Consider the following 20,590-nt stretch of genomic DNA (forward strand, 5'->3'; position numbering starts at 1 on the left):
TATTTGCTAAACAGGATAAATAAAAAGGACAATATGCTTTCCTCAGTGCTCTAATAATATAACTTTTCTTTCAAATAAAAGCAATGGAAGCAAATTAAACCATGGCTTCTAAAAAATGTCTTGATCTTTATACCTATGAGCCATGCATCTGTGATGTTTGGGGGATGCTTGTTATCCCATGCTAACAAATAAGAAATGTAAGGAATAAGAATTTTTATTTAACATATAAATCAGGTCATCTCATCCATATTATTTGCTAATAAGCTGATATATCTATTTTCTTTCCTCCTGTCATATTCCAAACTTTGACTTCCTGACTCAACGAGTACCTCAGCCTTTTCTAATCCTACTACTTGATATTCTCTTCACTCTTTTAAACATACCACCTCACACAGACGCCCTTGATCAAAAGCCACCTATACACTCCACAACAGTGTCTAATCTAAGAACCTTACTCTCTGCACCCAGTAACAAGGGGCCTATCTTTCAAATGCTAGCCACATAGTTCAAAGGGCTTCTAACATTGAAATGCTATGTTAGTAAGCATCCATGAAAGTGAACTTTGAAAAACCTTATTATTCAATCTGATTTCATACTCTCTGGTCTGATCTAAAATGCACAACAAAGTTCACAGTATTTCAAGATAGAGGAAAGATAATAAGGACATTTGCTACTAGCCAACCCACCCTCCAACAATCCCCAACACTTGAGTTCCAGGAGTATTACTTGTACTAATTTCATTTATGAGATACTTAACCTCATTTTACAAATAAACAAAGATTCTGAGATGAGGCCACACAACTGCTGAAGAGCAAGGCTAAAATAAGAACCCAATTATGCCTAATTTCAAAACCTATGGACCCAATAAGACACACTGTTAAAATCCAACAGCTCTTTAATTTACACCTATGACTAAGCTTACAAATAGCTGTGAAAAGAAGGGAAGTGAAAAGCAAAGGAGAAAAGGAAAGATATACCCATGCAGAGCTGCAAAGAATAGCAAGAAGAGATAAGAAAACATTCCTCAGCGATCAGTGAAAAGAAATAGAGGAAAGCAATAGAATGGGAAAGACTAGAGATCTCTTCAAGAAAATTAGAGATACCAGGGGAACATTTTATGCAAAGATGGGCTCAATAAAGGACAGAAATGGTAGGCACCTAACAGAAGCAAAATATTAAGAAGAGGTGGCAAGAATACACAAAAGAACTGTACAAAAAAGATCTTCAAAACCCAGATAATCACGATGGTGTGATCACTCACTTAGAGCCAGACATTCCTGGATTGTGAAATCAAGTGGGCCTTAGGAAGCATCACTAGAAACAAATCTAGTGGAGGTGATAGAATTCCAGTTGAGCTATTCCAAATCCTGAAAGATGATGCTGTGAAAGTGCTGCACTCAATATGCCAGCATATTTGGAAAACTCAGCAGTGGCCACAGGACTGGAAAAGGTCAGTTTTCATTCCAATCCCAAAGAAAGGCAATGCCAAAGAATGCTCAAACTACCACATGATTGCACTCATCTCACAGGCTGGTAAAGTGATGCTTAAAATTCTCCAAGCCTGGCTTCATTCAGCAATACATGAACCATGAACTTCCAGATGTTCAAGCTGGTTTTAGAAAAGGCAAAGGGACCAGAGATCAAATTCCTAACATCCTCTGGATCATCAAAAAAGCAAGAGAGTTCCAGAAAAACATCTATTTCTGCTCTATTGACTATGTCAAAGTCTTTGACTGTGTGGATCACAATAAACTGTGGAAAATTCTGAAAGAGATGGGAATACCAGACCACCTGACCTGCCTCTTGAGAAATCTGTATGCAGGTGAGGAAGCAATAGTTAGAACTAGACATGGAACAACACACTGGTTCCTAACAAGAAAAGGAGTATGTCAAGGCTGTATATTGTCACCCTGCTTATTTAACTTATATGCAGAGTACATCATGAGAAACGCTGAGCTGGAGGAAGCACAAGCTGGAATCAAGATTGCCGGGAGAAATATCAATAACCTCAGATATGCAGATGACACCACCCTTAGGGCAAAAAGGGAAGAAGAACTAAACAGCCTCTTGATGAAGGTGAAAGAAGAGGGTTAAAAAAAAAAAAAGTTGGCTTAAAGCTCAATATTCAGAAAACTAAGATCATGGCATCCGGTCCCATTACTTCATGGCAAATAGTTGGGGAAACAGTGGAAACAGTGACTGACTTTATTTTTCGGGGCTCCAAAATCACTGCTGATGGTGATTGCAGCCATAAAATTAAAAGATGCTTACTCCTTGGAAGGAAAGTTATCACCGACCTGGACAGCATATTAAAAAGCAAGACATTACTTTGCCAACAAAGGTCCATCTAGTCAAGGCTATGGTTTTCCCAGTGGTCATGTATGGATGTGAGAGTTGGACTATAAAGAAAGCTGAGCACCAAAGAATTGATGCTTTTGAACTGTGGTGTTGGAGAAGACTCTTGAGAGTCTCTTGGACTGCAATGAGATCCAACCAGTCCATCCTAAAGGAGATCAGTCCTGGTTGTTCATTGGAAGGACTGATGTTGAAGCTGAAACTCCAATACTTTGGCCACCTGATGTGAAGAGCTGACTCATTTTAAAAGACCCTGATGCTGGGATAGACGTGAGGGCAGGAGGAGAAGGGGACGACAGAGGATGAGATGGTTGGATGGCATCACCGACTCAATGGACATGGTTTGGGTGGACTCTGGGAGTTGGTGATGGACAGGGAGGCCTGGCGTGCTGAGGTTCACAGAGTCGCAAAGAGTTGGACACGACTGAGTGACTGAACTGAACTGAACTGATGACTAATCTTAAAGGACAACCATATTTAATAATGTTAATTAATAGAAACATGTTCTTACCTTTTTGTATACAGCTGTTATGTCAGAATCCAGAACAATTATATTCCTTAGGTTTGCATTTGTTTCAGTCACTAATGGCCTCATAATGATTTCACAATCAAGCCCTAAGGGGAAAAAAGAATCATTCAATTCCTTTTCCTTCATTTAGTAGTTCTGAACTCACTTTTTATCAAATCTTGTTACCTTCTATCTTAATTTCTGAAATGTTACGTTTCTGATCTTGAATAAAGATCTGTAAACATGATAATTCTGCTAAAATCTGCAAGGTAATAGTGTCTTCATTCTTGGATGATTTTAAAGCTGCAAAAAGAAACTCATATTGTAAAACATAAGACAAAATTTTTAGTAGTTATCTTACTACGCTTATAAAGTAACTGAAATCACAACAATAATGCAAATACTAGAGGAATATCTGATTTGCAAATTGAAAGCAAGCAATAATATGTTACCTATTAAGTTATGAATTCTAAAAAAACAATCAAATCCAATGAAACCAAAGCCAAACAAACGCAAACAAAGAGACAAAACAAAATAGTTCTAGATGAGAATAACATTTGAAACTAAGTCGCAGCTGTAAAATCAATCTTTGGCAATTTACTGATAATAAGGTGATACTTGTTATTATCCAACTTATAACTTTTAACTGCTTAAAAATAGCACTTGGTTTAAAAATATACACTCATATTATTGAAATTTTGTTAGTCCTATGTTTCTAATCTAAAATAATATTTTGTTGTTCAGTCATTCAGTCATTTCCGGCTCTGTGAGACCCCATGAACTGCAGCACGCTAGATTTCCCTTTCCTTCACCACCTCCTGGAGTTTGTGCAAACTAATGTCCATTGAGCTGGTGATGCCATCTAATCATCTCATCCTCTGTCGACCCCTTCTCCTCCTTGCTTCAATCTTTTCCAGAATTAGGGTTTTAAATTCATGGCAAATAGTTGGGGAAACAGTGGAAACAGTGACTGACTTTATTTTTCGGGGCTCCAAAATCACTGCAGATGGTGACTGCAGCCATAAAATTAAAGGACGCTAACTCATTGGAAGGGCAGTTATGACCGACCTAGACAGCAGGGTTTAACTACATTAAATTTATAATTTTCAGGTGGCACTAGTGGTCAAGAACCCGCCTGCCAATGCAGGAGATGGAAGAGATGCAGATTTGATCCCTGGGTCAGGAAGATTCCCTGGAGAAGAGCATGGCAACCCACTCCAGTATTCTTGCCTGGAGAATCCCATGGACAGAATCAACTAAAATGAATGACTAGATAAATAAAAGCTACTTTCTTTAGCAATAATCACTTTACTAACATTTTTAAAAATTAACTTGGTACATAATGAATCTTTCCAGATATTAATCTAGGCAACAGAATTCTGAAGTCAATATCATAAGATAATAACAAGCCAAGAATCAAAATTTATTGATCTACTTGGTAAAAATTTGAAGTTGAATTTTAAAGAAACATACGTATTTTTTTAATAACCTCCCCTTTGTCTTCAGTCTCCACAACATGCACCAGGGCTGGTTTCTCCTCCAAATATGGAAGGATATTATTAAAATAATTTATTGTATTCAGAAGTGCTTCAGTATGTAAATGAATATCCAAAGAGGAAAAATTCACCTAAAGAACAAAACTGATTTTAGTAACACAACAAATATTTGTTTCCCTGTTCTATGTTCTTTGTGGTATAAAGGATACAATTTATAATAGTCAATTTTTATCCTCAAGGATCTTACAGTTCCAGTTAAAATTTTTATAATATATTTGCTTAGAAATACAGTATCTAACTAAAAAATTAATTATTATTCACTTATACCTTTATCAGTTGCACAACGCTGTTATAAGCATTCTTCAATATTGTTGCAGGTAAATTATTTTCAACCTACACAAAGTGAGAAATACAAATCTGTTAGATTATCATAGGAACACAACTGCGCATACAATTACACAATGGTCCTAATACACATTTATATAATGTTTTGAGCTATTTATATACATATAATTACTTAAAGACTGCTTCACCAGAACAAAAGAAACTTGGTAATTATGGAGCAAGTATTCAGTAAATGTGCTACATACTATCTTGCTTATTACCAAGAATAGAAATTTAGATAAAGAAGATACAATACATACATATAACAAAATATTCATTATAAAAAAGAACGAATTTGAGTCAGTTCTACTGAGGTGGATGAACCTAGAGCCTGTTATACAGAGTGAAGTCAGAAAGAAAAAACCAAATATTATATATTAATGCATATATATGGAATCTAGAAAAATGATATTGATAAATCTATCTGCAGGGAAGGAATGGACACAAAGATATAGAGAATGGACTTGGAGACACAGTGGGGGAAGGAAAGAGTGAGACAAATGGAGAAAGTAGCATAGACATATATACACTACCATGTGCAAGACAGACAGCTGGTGTGAAGCTGCTATGTAACACAGGGAGCCCAGCCAGGATTCCGTGAGGACTGCGAGGGCTGGGGGATGGGAGGGGAGGGTCAGGAGGGAGGCGGTAAAGGTATAATTACGGCTGGTCCGTGGTGTTGTACGACAGAAACCATCACAACATCGTAAAGCAATTTTCTTCCAACTAAAAAGTAAATTTAAAAAAAGAAAAAAACTCCCCCCCACACACACGAAGAGTGGAAATTTAGATATTATCACACGTAGAGGACAATCATTTAATCATCCACAACTTTGTAAAGTCCTTCCCAAATCCTCCTGAATGTTAAAACAAAATTTTGACAGAATGGTCCACCAGGTATCAAATATTCTGTGTAATATTTAGATCTGGAACATTTTTATACTGATAATATAAAAGTTGTTTAATTCATAAACAATACAAACACTAAAAACTGCAACAATAATAGTTAAAATGTAAAATAGTAAAATGTAAAAATAGTAAAATGAATAAATAATAAATATAATAAAATAATAAAATGTAAAATAAAAAATAAAAAATAAAATAAAATAAAAATAAATAAAATATTTATTTTTAATAATTTTATTTTATAAAAAATAAAAATAAAATTTAAAAATAAAATAAAAAATAAAAGTAAAATAAAATAAAAAAAATAAAAAATAAAATGTAAAAATAGTAAAAATAGTAAAAGCTGCAACAATAATAGTAAAAAATGGTCTTAAAAATTATATAATGCTTACTGAACATTACTCTTACCATAAAATACTATAATTATTAAAATAATGTGGCACTTATCTAAAAACAGATCAGTGAAAACAAAGGCAAAATCATATGTAGATGACAGTACACATAAATATTTAATAAATGATGACTTGGTTATCACAGAAAAGGAATGGAGCCACTGACAGCAGGAAAATTAGGTAACTTCAAACAATCGTGGGAAATCAAGTGAAAGCTTCATCTTTTATAGTATACCACAATAAATTTCATCAAGGTTAAAAAGTCTGTAGATTCCCTGATGGGGGGGAAACAGTCAAACTGCAGGTCATTTCTACTTAGAAAGTAGGCTGCTTATTGTCCTGCTACATTAAGTGTTCATAAATCACAAGTTATCTAATAGAGGATAACAAAACAAAACATATTAAAGTTTTAGGAGATACAGTGATCACATCAGGATGGAGATTAAACTGAATATTTCTGAACTTATAGAACCTGATTTAAATATCTCAGCAGTATGCTTACCATGCCTGCGTGAGAGGTAAGTCGCTTAGTGGTGTCCGACTCTTTGAGACCCTATGGACTGTAGCCCACCAGGCTCCTCTGTCCACGGGATCCTCCAGGCAAAAATACTGGAGTGGGTTGCCATGCCTTCCTCCAGGCCTTCTTCCTGACTCAGGGATCAAACCCACATCTCTTAAGTCTCCTGCATTGGCATGCAGGTTCTTTACCACAAGCACCACTTGCTTACCATATCAAGTATATAAATCAAACTACTTACCTTCACATATTCCAGTGTTAAGAGATCTTCCATTGTGTTATCCAGTGTTGTAATCAAATAAACTGGTTTCTTGTTTTCATCTAAAAATAATTTGTCAAATTATTCTTTCATAGAAAAACTAATGGGAAATAAATGCAGGAAATATTAACAATTATAGAATTGGAAAAGAAGTATTTCCTGAATCAGTTCTGAACTCTGATCTCTGTATTACTCAAATCAGGTGGTCTTTCTTCCTTTATTTTAAACTCTACAAATGTAATTTCATCTCATGATTCCCTTCTCTTATGCCACATCTCAAAAGATTCTTATCTTACCTTTCTAAACTTAGATACGAAGTTAAGAAAGAAAAAGTAGCAATCAGATAGAGAAAACAATGTTTATGAGGAACAATGAAAGGACATGAAGTAATGCCAGTCCTGAATCACAGAAACAGTCAGAATCTCTAAAAACAACTGTATACAAAAAACATCAGATAGTTGATGAGAAATGAGCTGTTCTGTGTATTAGTTTAGATTAAAATAAACCTGAATACCATATTATCAGTCTTTACAAATTATATTGTTGCTTCTGCTTAAAATCTAAGAAAATAATCAAGGAAACTGCTGAAGAAGAGTATTTTGTGTCAAGTCTTTATAACTATCATTAGCAAATTACTTATGCCTTTGATACTGGAAGATAGGAGTACAAACCAGTCATACTACTCTTGACAGAAAAAATACAGTGTATTTCCAAAGAACCCTCCAGATTTAAGTTTATTAGTACTTAAGCTAGCCTTCTACTGTAGATGCTAATCACATTTCATCCTTAAAAAGGTCTCCACTTTTTCACACATTCATTCATTCACTGAACAACTATTTACTGACCATTTACTTTGTGTAAGAATATTGTATTTGCTTCTTCCTACTCTTTCTAAGAAAACATAAGCAAATGTATTACACAAATAGGTAAACTGTTAGTTGTATATCCTGTATTATGTATGCAAGGGTTTTCTTACCCTTTGCTCTTAGGGAAACAAACAATTATAAAAAAACAAATATTAACAACTTCTGTAATACTTCTGGATTACTGGAAAGCACTATCAAGTTGGCTCACTTTTCTTTCCAACTGTCAGAGCAAACTTTCTTGATGTAAAAAGCATAATAAGGCAGAATTCTGTTTCTTGCATGTACGATAATTTTTTCACAAAGAGATAATCATAACACAAATTCACCAGATGCAAGTTCTAAAGGGCCACAGAACAAGTGTAGAGTATGGAATTTAAAATGTGTAAATCATTTCCAATGACTAAGTTTTCAGGCCACAATACTTAATCTGCTTCCCAACATACAGAGATCACATTTAATCCAGGGCTCATAAAAAAAGGCAAAGTTTCATTATACCAGTTAACGACATCTTTTGTCTGAGAATGAGTTCCCAGAGAATATGACATTCTCAAATCCTTGATACATGTATAAGCATATTCCTCACCTTTCTTATTTCCACAGAGAGTTCAGCTTAAGTTTTTAACTCCCTTATTTTGGTATCTCAGTTTACGGCAGGGTAGGGGGGGAACCCCTAAATGAGTTCAAAGGATTTCACAGGATAGGTTCCATTTAAACTTAAATAACTTACAAACATTAAAAAAAAATAAAAAGCTAACAATCAAAAGGGAATTTCCTGGCAGTCCAGTGGTTATAACTCCAACACTTTCACTGTCAGGGCCCAGGGTTTGATCCCTGGTCAGGGAACTAACATCCTAAAAGCCACAAGGCCATGCCCACCTCCCCCCCACCAAAAAAAATTTTTTTAACTTTAAAAATTAAAAAAAAACAACAACAAAAAACACTGGTTCCAGGACAGCCAAGAATAACGTACTTTTATACACATGCAAATAAAATATATTTGTGCAGTTTCAAAACTAAAAGTAAAGCCTTATTAATTTTAAGTTCAAAAAAAAAAATTAAGCCAACTGTTTCAATAATCACTTTGAACATCAATGGTCTAAATGCATCAAGTAAAAGACACCAATTTCCAACATGAATCAAAAAAAATAAGACCCAAGAAAATATTGTCTGCTAAAAACACACTTTAAATACAAAAGTACATATACTTTGAAAGTAAACAGATGTTGAAAAATATATTATGCTAACACTAAAAAGAAGAAAGCAAGGATAGTTATGTTAATTTTCAGAAAGAGCAGACTTCAAAGCAAGAAAAAGTTGTAAGGGATAAAGAAAGGCATTAAATAATGATAAAGTAGTCAATTTTCCATGAGAACACAACAATTCTTAAGGTGTACTTATTGAACAATAGAAAGGAAAAAATGATCATAATGCAAAGAGAAACAGATGAACCCACTACATTATTAGAACACTTCATACTCTATCAGAAATGAAAAAAATATATATATAAAATATATATATAAGGATAGAGTTGAGCTCAGTAACATCATCAAACAACTGGAGGTAATGGACATCTAGAGACTACTTCATCCAGCAAGAGCATAATATTCATTCTTCTTAAGCTCACATGGAATATTCACCAAGATTAAACACATCCTGAGCCACAGAATACACCTTAGCAACTTTTAAAAACAGAAATCATACAATGTCTGCCTTCAGACCACAGAAGAATGAAAACAGAAATCAGTAACAGAAAACTAGTTGGAAAATTCCAAAATATTTGGAAAATAAACAACACATTTCTAAATAACACATGACTCAAAAAAGAAATCTTGAAGGAAGAGTTAAAAACACTTGGAATTAAATGAAATGTCCATGCTCTAATTCCCCCAAATTCGAGAATATGTTATCTCATATGGTAAATGTAACATTACAGAGGTGATTAAGGTCAAGATTAAGGGGAAATGATCTTTGATTGTCCAGATGCACTCAATCTTAATTACCTTAGTTTTTAGAGCAGAAGAAAAGGCGGAAGAAAAGGTTAGCGAGATTACAACATAAGAAGGATCTAACACCTCATAATCGTTCTGGGATACAAAAAATTATTTGCAAGGATTCAGAGAGGCCTATAGGAGCTAAGCCCAATCTACACCTTATAAGCAGTAAGAAAATAGACTCAAATCGACTAAAACTGATGTCCTGCCAACACCTGAATGAAGAAGAAAACAGATCTTCCCCTACAGCCTCCAAAACAGAAGTCCTGTTAATAGCTTGACTTTTGCCTGTTTGAGACTTCTGTCAGACATCTAAGTTACACAAATTTAATAAATTTGTGGTAAACTGTTGTAATATCAATAGAAAACTATTTCAGTATTTTAGTATTCATTAAGTAGATTTAAAATTAAACTATTTTTCTTAATGAGAAAAGTTATCTTCATAACTCTCTAGCCTACCCCTTAGATAAAGTTTAATATGAAAGTTGAAGACTAACTCATAATATTTCTTTGATAATATCAAATGTACTGACTACATGTCTAGAGAATTTATATCTAGAGGCTAATCAAATAGTAAAATTAATTTTTTAAATTAACCTCAGATATGCAGATATGCAGATGACACCACTCTTATAGCAGAAAGCAAAGAAGAACTAAAGAGCCTCTTAATGAAAATGAAAGAGTAAAGTGAAAAAGTTGGCTTAAAACTCAACATTCAGAAAACTAAGATCATGGCATCCAGTCCCATCACTTCATGGCAGATAGATGGGTAAACAATGCAAACACTGACAGACTATTTTTTGGGCTCCAAAATCACTGCAGATGGTGATTGTAGCTATGAAATTAAAAGATACTTACTCAAATCAAAACCACAATGAGGTACCATTATACGCCAGTCAGGATGGCTGCTATCCAAAAGTCTACAAGCAATAAATGCTGGAGAGGGTGTGGAGAAAAGGGAACCCTCTTACACTGTTGGTGGGAATGCAAATTAGTACAGCCACTATGGAAAACAGTGTGGAGATTTCTTAAAAAGCTGGAAATAGAACTGCCATATGACCCAGCAATCCCACTTCTGGGCATACACACTAAGGAAACCAGATCTGAAAGAGACACGTGCACCCCAATGTTCATCGCAGCACTGTTTATAATAGCCAGGACATGGAAGCAACCTAGATGCCCATCAGCAGACGAATGGATGAGGAAGCTGTGGTACATATACACCATGGAATATTACTCAGCCGTTAAAAAGAATTCATTTGAATCAGTTCTAATGAGATGGATGAAACTGGAGCCCATTATACAGAGCGAAGTAAGCCAGAAAGATAAAGACCATTACAGTATACTAACACATATATATGGAATTTAGAAAGATGTAACGATAACCCTATATGCAAAACAGAAAAAGAGACTCAGATGTATAGAACAGACTTGTGGACTCTGGGAGAAGGCGAGGGTGGGATGTTTCAAGAGAATAGCATCGAAACATGTATATTATCTAGGGTGAAACAGATCACCAGCCCAGGTTGAGTGCATGAGACAAGTGCTCGGGCCTGCTGCACTGGGAAGACCCAGAGGGATCGGGTGGAGGGGGAGGTGGGAGGGGGGACCGGGATGGGGAATACATGTAAATCCATGGCTAATTCATTTCAATGTATGACAAAAACCACTGCAATGATGTAAAGTAATTAGCCTCCAACTAATAAAAATAAGTGGAAAAAAAAAAAAAAGATACTTACTCCTTGGAAGGAAAGTTACGACCAACCTAGACAGCATATTAAAAAGCAGAGACATTACTTTGCCAACAAGGGTCTGTCTAGTCAAAGCTATGGTTTTTCCAGTAGTCATGTATGGATGTGAGAGCTGGACTATAAGGAAGGCTGAGCACTGAAGAATTGATGCTTTTGAACTGTGGTGTTGGAGAAAACTCTTGAGAGTCCCTTGGACTGCAATGAGATCCAACCAGTCCATCCTAAAGAAAATCAGTGCTGAATACTCATTGGAAGGACTGATGTTGAAGCTGAAACTCCAATACTTTGGCCACCTGATGCAAAGAACTGACTCATCTGAAAAGACCCTGATGCTGGGAAAGACTGAAGGCAGGAGGAGAAGGGGACGACAAAGGATAAGATGGTTGGATGGCATCACCGACTCAATGGACATGAGCTTGAGTAAATTCCAGGAGTTGGTGATGGACAGGGAGGCCTGGCATGCTGCAGTCCATGGGGTCGCAAGGAGTCAGACATGACTGAGCAACTGAACTGAACTGAATTATTTTCAAAAACAGAGATACTTACCAAAATAATCTGGACATTTTAAGCACACCTCTTTCAAAAATGCATTTGCTTTCAAATCAAATGTTCTAAGCTCAATATCTGTGCCCAATCCTAAGACATTAATTTCTACCACAGGTAGTTCACAATCTCCAACAAGGTGACAGAACTGAATCAAAACCTAAAAAAGAAAGAAAAAAGAAACAACTATCTAACACACACAAAAATATTTATGCAGATCGTGGTCATATATGGATATGTGAGGTATACATATGGTATAAATGATATATATTTAAATTTAGGAGAGATCTTATACATATAAAATACATGCACTAGGCAAATTATTTTAAATAAATATATATTGAATAATAATAATACAAGTAAACTCTTAATTCTTTTTTTTTCAAATGAAAGAGGATTTATTTAAACTTTCCACAGGCAGAATGTGGTCCCTCTCAGAAGGTGAGGGCGGCAAAATCTTTAATTAAGGAAATTAATCTTCAAAGGGGAAGGAGAATCACAAAGTAACATCTGGATTGAGCTTAAATAGGGTTAAAACAACAATATCTATTAGTAATAAGACTATATAATCTATGAATAGCAGAAATGACCAAAATTTAAATCAGCCATACTAATTTTACCATGGTACATATAATGCATACCTCTGGCACTTCAAATCTTATTTTATACTCAATCATATTTTTAAAACATTCTGGTTTCTGAAGCTTTTTCTGTTGAGGACTTTTAATGCTAGATGGAGATTGAAGAGGCTCTTCCAATGGACTACATGGTGCATCAAAAAACTCCTCATCTGAATCTAAATACCACAGAACATTTTTTAAGTCAATAATCTATAGGAGTGATTTAATAATAAAACTTTAATAATTTATCTGAAATAAATATGAACACTACAACACTACTTCAAAAAACTGAAGGCAACATCAAAATAAAAAGAAAACAATATAGAGATTATAGCTGCGAAAATAAATTCTTAATGACAAAACATATGGAAAATTACAAAATGCAATCTTTAGCTTAACGAACGTCATCTTTAAAATCAGTAAGTCTAAAACTGCCAAAAAAAATTTTATAGCAAATGCCAAGGCCAATTACTACCTACATGATGAATACTCAAAGGAACATACTAATATGCTCACTCTATCTGGAGAGCAAAACAGAGCTTAATTACAAACTCTGAAACATTAAAAGCAGGGGGTAGACCCTGCGGTTTAAACAGAGAAACTAAGATTAAGCACTATTTCACATATGTACAACTATATAGCCATATATATATATATATATATATATATGATAATAAATTTTTAAAACATACTTTAAAGGGTCCAAAATCCAGTAAAACTATTAAAAGAAAGGAGAAACTAAAACCATCTAAGTATATCCCAAAAATAAAAAATTGAATTTTAGGATAGATGATCTCACAAACAACATTTCCTTCCCCTTCCCACCAATCCTGGTCACTACAGAGAACGGTAAACATTCTCTAGAAAACTGAGGATCAACATGGAAATATCTGTTATTTAACATTTAGCAATTTTTAAACTCTTAAAAATAGTAAAATACATTTATTTTTCTTTCCAATATGGCCAAAAAAGCCTGTATTTCATAACAAAATATTTACAAGTCTTCATAGGTGAATGTAGATATTAAGGCTTGATTATTTTCCTTTAATAACAAAAAAGAAAATGTAAAAAGTTAAAAAAAAATTACTATAATGAAGATCTCCAAAAGCTAAGTAACAGATTATAAATTAGACACAAACTTTCATGGGTTCTCTTGATCACAATAAGATAGAGAAGATTAAAACTTTCTAGTGGTCCTTGTTACTATGGGATTCAATTGTTTTTCGAAGCTTAGTTTTAGTTGAAGGAAAATTTCTTCACAATGTTGTATTGGCCTCTGCCACACATGAACATGAGTCAGCCACAGGCATACATGTGTCGCCTGCGCCTTTAACCTCCCTCCCACCCTTTCCACCCCTCTATGTTATCACACAGCCCCAGTTTGAGTTCCCTGAGTCTACGGCAAATTCCTTTTGGTTACTATTTTATACATGGTAGTGCATATGCTTCCATGCTACTCTCTCCAGAAAATCCCACTGCAAAAGGAATTTAAGTGAAATTTTCTAGATGACATGCATATCTACTATTGCCTGAAATTTTTTATGCAAATGAAAATTATTTTTATAATCAATTTTTAACAAGGAAAATTTCCTAAAGTAGCTTCATTTTACCATCTTCAACACATGGAATTTCCAAAAGAGGAAATTTCTTCTGTGACATCTGTGATGTTCCCAAAGAAGTGGATCTTTGAACCTGGAAGAAAAGTTAATCCACTCTCAATTGGCAAACAGACTTTTATTTTAAGTTCTAGAACAACTGTGACAACAAACACACAGACACCTAAATCTGAATTAACTGGAAAAATTCCAGTCTGAACGAGAAAGTTTGTAAATGTAAATTTAAAGAAGTATTTTTACAATTTAAGGCTAAATATAAATTTCACAACTGTTATAATCATTTCCTTGTTGACAGACTTTGTGTAGGAAGAAATCTTAGATATATCTTAACATCTTACTAAATAAAGGAAACCACCTCTATGGCATCCACAGGAAACAACCAAATTCTCAAAATTTAAAGCTTCTGTAGTTAGGGAGCTTGTACTTTTATTTTTAATTTTTTAAAGATATTTTGGTAAATTTAGAAATTTACTAAATTTAGAAAATACTTTTCTATTGTCCTGTGCCAAGTAGAGCATACCAAAAAAAGTAATTCATTTCAAAATGATGCTAATAAAAGATACCCCTGAATCTTCCATCCAGGCCAAAAACCAAAATAGTACCAGATACCTAGAAGCATCTTATGTGCTACTTTCTTGATCACATTCCCTAAAATTGATTTATTTACTTGTTTTTAACCTTCTATGACTGATTTTATAAGTAAAATATTATTTAACCTGTTTCTTTCTAAACTCAGAAAGAGGCAATAATAATGCATACATTTTCCTATGAAACTGTCTCCACAAAATATTCTTTAAATTTTATCCATATTGATACTTTACTCATTCTTACCGCTATACATTGATGAATATAAATCACTAGTTATTTGTCCATTACAGTGTTGGTAAATATTTGTACTGTTTAGAGATTTTTGCTTTTACTCACATTACCAGTATAAGCATCCTATCCTGTAACACACAGGCTCAAATGCAAGATTTTCTATCATGTATGTATCAGAGTGGAATTTTATATATTCACTTTAATAGTACTATCAATATGTTTTCACATGTGTTTATAAGACATTATCTGATGTCATCAGTGGATTAGTGTTTGTATGTCTCCACTTCCTCATTAACATTTAGCATTCTCAGACATAATCTTACTGGCATTTTCACCCTAGTTTTAATTAGAATTTCACAAATATAGTTACACATATCATAGGTTCATGGATTGTGTTTCTGCTTCTCAGAATCCTATTCATTTGGCGGAAACATTTTTACTGAAATATAATCTACTGCGTATGAGTATGTAATCTGAGTATAAAAACTAAATTTCAAAAAGAAAACACATCCATGCACCCAAAATTCAGATCCAGGAACAGAATATTACCAGCAACTCAGAAGCTGCCCTCAGGGTCCTCAATCATCAGGCACACCTCCAAAAAGCAACAACTATCCTGCCCCCAATTTCAATATTTAATGTTTTGAAGTTTTTTACACTACATTCATTAAAGATTTTGTCTTATGAGGTGAATAATAAAACTAAACACCTTTCTTGTCTGTTTGCTCATTTCTTATTGGATTCCTGGTCTCCCTTACGTATTTTGGATAGTCTTTCCCTTGTGGCTCAGATGGTAAAGAGTCTGCCTGCAATGCAGGAGACCCAGGTTCAATCCCTGGTTTGGGAAGATCCCCTGCAGAAGGGAATGGCAACCCACTCCAGTATTCTTGCCTGGAGAATCTGATGGACAGAGGAACCTAGAGGGCTATAGTCCATGGCGTTGCAAAGAGTCAGATTCGACTTCGCAGCTAACAGCTTTTCTAAGCTGTACGGGTTGCCAATATTTTTCCCAGTTGGATGGACAGCCTTTTTTCATTATTAACAGTATCATTCAAAAGGCAGAAAATTTTAATATCTATGAAGTATAATTTATTTTTTTTCTCCTGTATTTGTACCTATTTATCCCAAGACACTTTTATCCAGCAAAAGAACTCAAAGATTTTCTCTGCTTTTGAAGGTTTTCAAACTTTATACCTTTGGGCATTTACATTTAAGTCTCTGTTCCACTGCAGGTTAAATTCCATGTATGGTATATGTTACAGGTTGATGTTCACTTTTTTCCCCCCATGGAAATCTAATTATTTTAGAACAACTGTTGAAAAGACTAGCTTACTTAGTTGCACTGGAAACTTTTTAAGAAATAAAATATATATATTAACCATATTGTGAATTTACTTTTGAATTCTATTCAACTTTAGTTATCTTTATGTCTATTCTTACACTGAAACAACACTTTCCCTGAATAAACGAGCTATAAAATAAACCTTGAAATCAAATATTAGAAACCCACCAATATTATTCTTATCCAATTTTTTGGCCAACATATGTTCATTTATTTCCATACGTGTATTATAATAAACTTGCTAACTTCAAAAAAAAAAAATCTGGTATTTAGATTGGGACTATGAGAAATCTATAGGGTTTTGAGAGAACTGTCATTTTAAGAGGGTCAGTCCTCCAACTCTTTTTTTTTTTTTTTTTAGTCCTCCAACTCTTCACTGTATCATTCCACTTATTTAGGTCATGGTCAATTTTTTATAGAAATGTCCTGTAGCTTTAGATTCACAGGTCTTATATTCCTTTGCTACACTTTTCCTAATTATTTAATTTTTTAATCCTATTATGAAAGGAATATTTTTCTTAATTTGATTTTTAGAAACAACTTAATATTTACACTGATGATATAGACTGCAACCGTGACAAATTCACTATTGCTAGTTGTATTTTTCCACACTCCTTAGGACTTTTTGCATAAGTGATCGTATCATCAGGAAACAGTCTTACTTTTCCCTTTCCACCCTGTCATTATTTCTCTTAAGTTACTGCAGAAGCTAGAGTCCTCAGTGCGAATCTGAACAGAAGTAGTCAGAAAGGCCATCATTCCTGCACTGTTCCTGATATTACAGGGGAAGCATTAATTTTCAAAGTAAACATTATATTAGTTATAATTAAACATTATATTAGTTTCATAAATTGATGGGGTGCCCTTATATTCTCAGTTTGAGATCATGAATGGTTGTTGGATCTTATCAATGCTTTTTCCTTGTCTACTGAAATAACAATATATTTTTTATCCTTTATTCAATAAAGTGTACTTAACACTGATCAGTGAACTATTTTTGCTTTCATGGGATAAATGCTTTCCTGGGTGGTTTAGAGTATTATAGTGTCTAATCTTTTTAAAATATCATACTATTTGACTGTAATATTTGCTAAGTATTAATATTTTAAAATCTATGTTAATGAATATATACATCTGTAATTTCCTCATAATTCCTCTATCTAGTTACAACAGCAGGGGAGCAGATGCAAAGAAACAAAAGTGTGGCCTATGCACAGAGGAAAAAAGCAGACATAGTTCAAGCAGAAGCAAAGGCATCAGATTTACTGGGGGGGGAAAAAAACTTTAAATAAATTGTCTAAAATGTGCTCAGAGAGCTAAAAAGAGCCATCGAGAAAGAGATAAAGGAAACCAGGTGAATGTTACAACAAATGGAAAGTATCAATAAAGAGACAGAAATTATAAAAAGAAACCGAACAAGTTCCTGACCTAAAAACTACAATAACTGAAAGAAAAAATACGTTAGAGAATTTCAAAAGCAGAGTTGAGCTAGCCGTAAACATGTACACACATCAGTCAAAATTATTAAAGAAAAAAAGAAAGAAATAAAGGATAAAGAAAAATGAACACAACCTAAGGGGCCTGTGAGATACCATAATGTAAGGTGATATATGCATTATGAGAACACCAGCAAGAAACAGGATGAAGAGAGGGCAAGAAAGCATATCTGAAAAAATAATTACCAAAAATGTGCCCAAATATGATGAAAAACTGGGACAGAGGAGCCTGGCAGGCTACAGCTCATGGAGCTGCAAAGAGCTGGACACAACTGGGCAACTGAGCAAAGCACATACATGAACCTAAAAAGTCTAAGTTTAATAACTGAAAGTGACATATACTCAAATACATCCACTCCAAAACATACTATCATCGAACAGTTGAAAGACAAAGTAAGAAAATTGCAAGCAACAAGAGAAGTGAGCTGTCCATGTTAAGACTCTCAATAAATTATTAACAGCTAATTTCTTACCAGAAACCATGAAGGTCAAAAGGTAATGGAAAGTCATATTTGACACCAAGGATTATGTGTCTGGCAAAACTATCCTTCAAAATGAGAGAGAAATTAAGATATTTCCAGACAAACAACAACAACATAAGGAGTGTATCATCACTATACTTGCCCAATAAGAAATCCTTGCCAGAGCCCTCTAGGTAAGGAAAAGAATACTAGATAGTAACTCAAAGCTATATAAAGAAGAAATCTCCAGTACATATAATTAGATGGGTAAATAAATAAGGAGATGTTGGATTCTTAGTTCAGTCACTTTTTTTTAATTTCCTATACACTTAAAAGAAAACCATAAGAATAATTATAACGACACTACTGAATACACAATGTATAATATGGAACTTGTGACAACACCACAGGGAGTACAAAGCTGTACAAGAGTTTCTGGTTGCTTTGCAGTTAAATTGGTACTAATTCAAAACACAGTTTTATCAATTCAGAATGTTAAATGTAATTGACATAGTAGAAGAAAACAGCAACCCACTCCAGTATTCTTGCCTGGGAAATCCCATGGGCAGAGAAGCTGGCAGGCTATACAGTCCATAGAGTCAGAGTCAGACGTGACTAAACAACAATAGATAAAGATATAAAACAAAAAATATATAAAAACAAGAAACAAATAGAAACTGGAAGAAAAAGTTTCCTAATCAGTAATGACTTTAATGCTTAATATTTTACTTATGTATCTGGTATCTGTACAGATGTCTCTGTCCTCAGATGTCTCTGTCCTGCAAAATTCCTAAAGGATAAGACTTGTATCTGTTTAACTCAATTTATACACTATAGGCAGAGCACAAGCATCAGACGAACATCTGACATAGTTCAATAATGACAAACACAAGAGAAAATCAAATGTAAGTCAACAAGAGACATCAGAAAAAGGCAGATGAAAAGACATAATTCCTTATTTTAGGATCATGCTATATCTAACTTGTAAAATCTACTTCTTCAAGTTTATATATGAGATTATATTGGTTTTATTACTTAAAACAGGAGAATTTCAATGAGTCACAGGAATAAAATACAAAGTAAAAGTAACAAATATTTTGGACTCTTGGACTAAAAAAATAATGATCAGTGACGACAAACAAGAAGTGAAGTGGAACGAAATAGATTTATATTTCACTACACTGATTTTCTCTTCATGTTAAAAAAAAAGGCAAAAACATTACCTTTTAGTCTTATGTGGATCAACTGGAAATGGGCAGTGGACTAAAAAATCCATTAAAAAAGCTCATTAAAACAAAAGGTGCAAAAGAACAATAACCAAACCACACTTGTAGGGTTACTTCTAACATGGAAGCATCAGGGGGTAAAAAAAGCACAAATGCCATATTCTATTGCATCCTCCTCAGTTCAGGAAGACAAGAAATGGCATGGAAAAAAACATCTTACCCAATTAATCCAGAAGCCTGTAAATCTCCATGACACTTCTGGAAAGGTTAACAGGGACACAAGTTTGAGCAAGCTCCGGAAGTTGGTGATGGACAGGGAAGCCTGGCGTTCTGCAGTCCATGGGGTTGCAAAGTGAGACACAACTGAGCGACTGAACAGAATTGAACAGGTTGAGTCCAGTATTTAGCACAGCCATTTCATGGCTGAAAATACATGGTGGTGGTGGTGGGTCAGTTGCTAAGTTATGTCCAACTCTTTTGACCCTATGGTCTACAGTCCACTGAGCTCCTCTGTCCATAGGATTTCCCAAGCAAGAATACTGGAGCAGGTTGCCATTTCTATCTTCAAGCAATGGCTTTAAATATCAATAGATGGAATCATCCAATCAAGAGGAACAAATTGACAAAATAGATGAAAGAAAATTGGATCCAACTACATGCTGTCTGCTTTGTTGTTATTCAGTCACTCATTGTGTCTGACTCTTTGTGACCCCATGGCCAAGGACTGCAATACGCCAGGATTCCATGTCCCTCACCATCTCCTGTCATCATGCTGTCTACCAGAGATTTCTTTTAGATCAAAATACACAAATAGACAGAAAAATGAAAGGACTGAAAAAAAAAGAGACTATGCAAACAGCAATCACAACAGTAGTGGTAATTTCTAACAAAAGACTTTAAAAACTGTAACAAAAGACATAAAGGTCATCATATATAATCAAAGGAATAATTAATTAGGAATATATAACAATTATAAACATAAAGACACCCAAAAAAGTCACCAAATATGCAAACAAAACAATGACAAAACAGGAGAAACAGA

General features: G+C 34.3%; 1 protein-coding gene across 4 annotated transcripts in view; it reads right to left on the reverse strand.

Annotated features, from left to right (window-relative positions):
- The window catches only part of VPS13A (vacuolar protein sorting 13 homolog A), a 253,635-nt gene that overhangs the window by 140,983 nt on the left and 92,062 nt on the right, over window positions 1-20,590 (reverse strand). For all 4 annotated transcript variants that reach the window (XM_020879716.2, XM_020879717.2, XM_020879718.2 and 1 more), the window contains exons 24-31: window positions 14,199-14,280; window positions 12,610-12,764; window positions 11,972-12,128; window positions 6,800-6,879; window positions 4,687-4,752; window positions 4,337-4,490; window positions 3,050-3,166; window positions 2,867-2,970 (exon numbers count right to left, since the gene is read on the reverse strand). In XM_020879716.2, the coding sequence (XP_020735375.2) occupies window positions 2,867-2,970; window positions 3,050-3,166; window positions 4,337-4,490; window positions 4,687-4,752; window positions 6,800-6,879; window positions 11,972-12,128; window positions 12,610-12,764; window positions 14,199-14,280 (915 nt within the window). The remainder of the gene's footprint in view (window positions 1-2,866; window positions 2,971-3,049; window positions 3,167-4,336; window positions 4,491-4,686; window positions 4,753-6,799; window positions 6,880-11,971; window positions 12,129-12,609; window positions 12,765-14,198; window positions 14,281-20,590) is intronic.

The sequence above is a fragment of the Odocoileus virginianus genome, chromosome 18 (assembly GCF_023699985.2).
Source record: "Odocoileus virginianus isolate 20LAN1187 ecotype Illinois chromosome 18, Ovbor_1.2, whole genome shotgun sequence".
Taxonomy (NCBI): domain Eukaryota; kingdom Metazoa; phylum Chordata; class Mammalia; order Artiodactyla; family Cervidae; genus Odocoileus; species Odocoileus virginianus.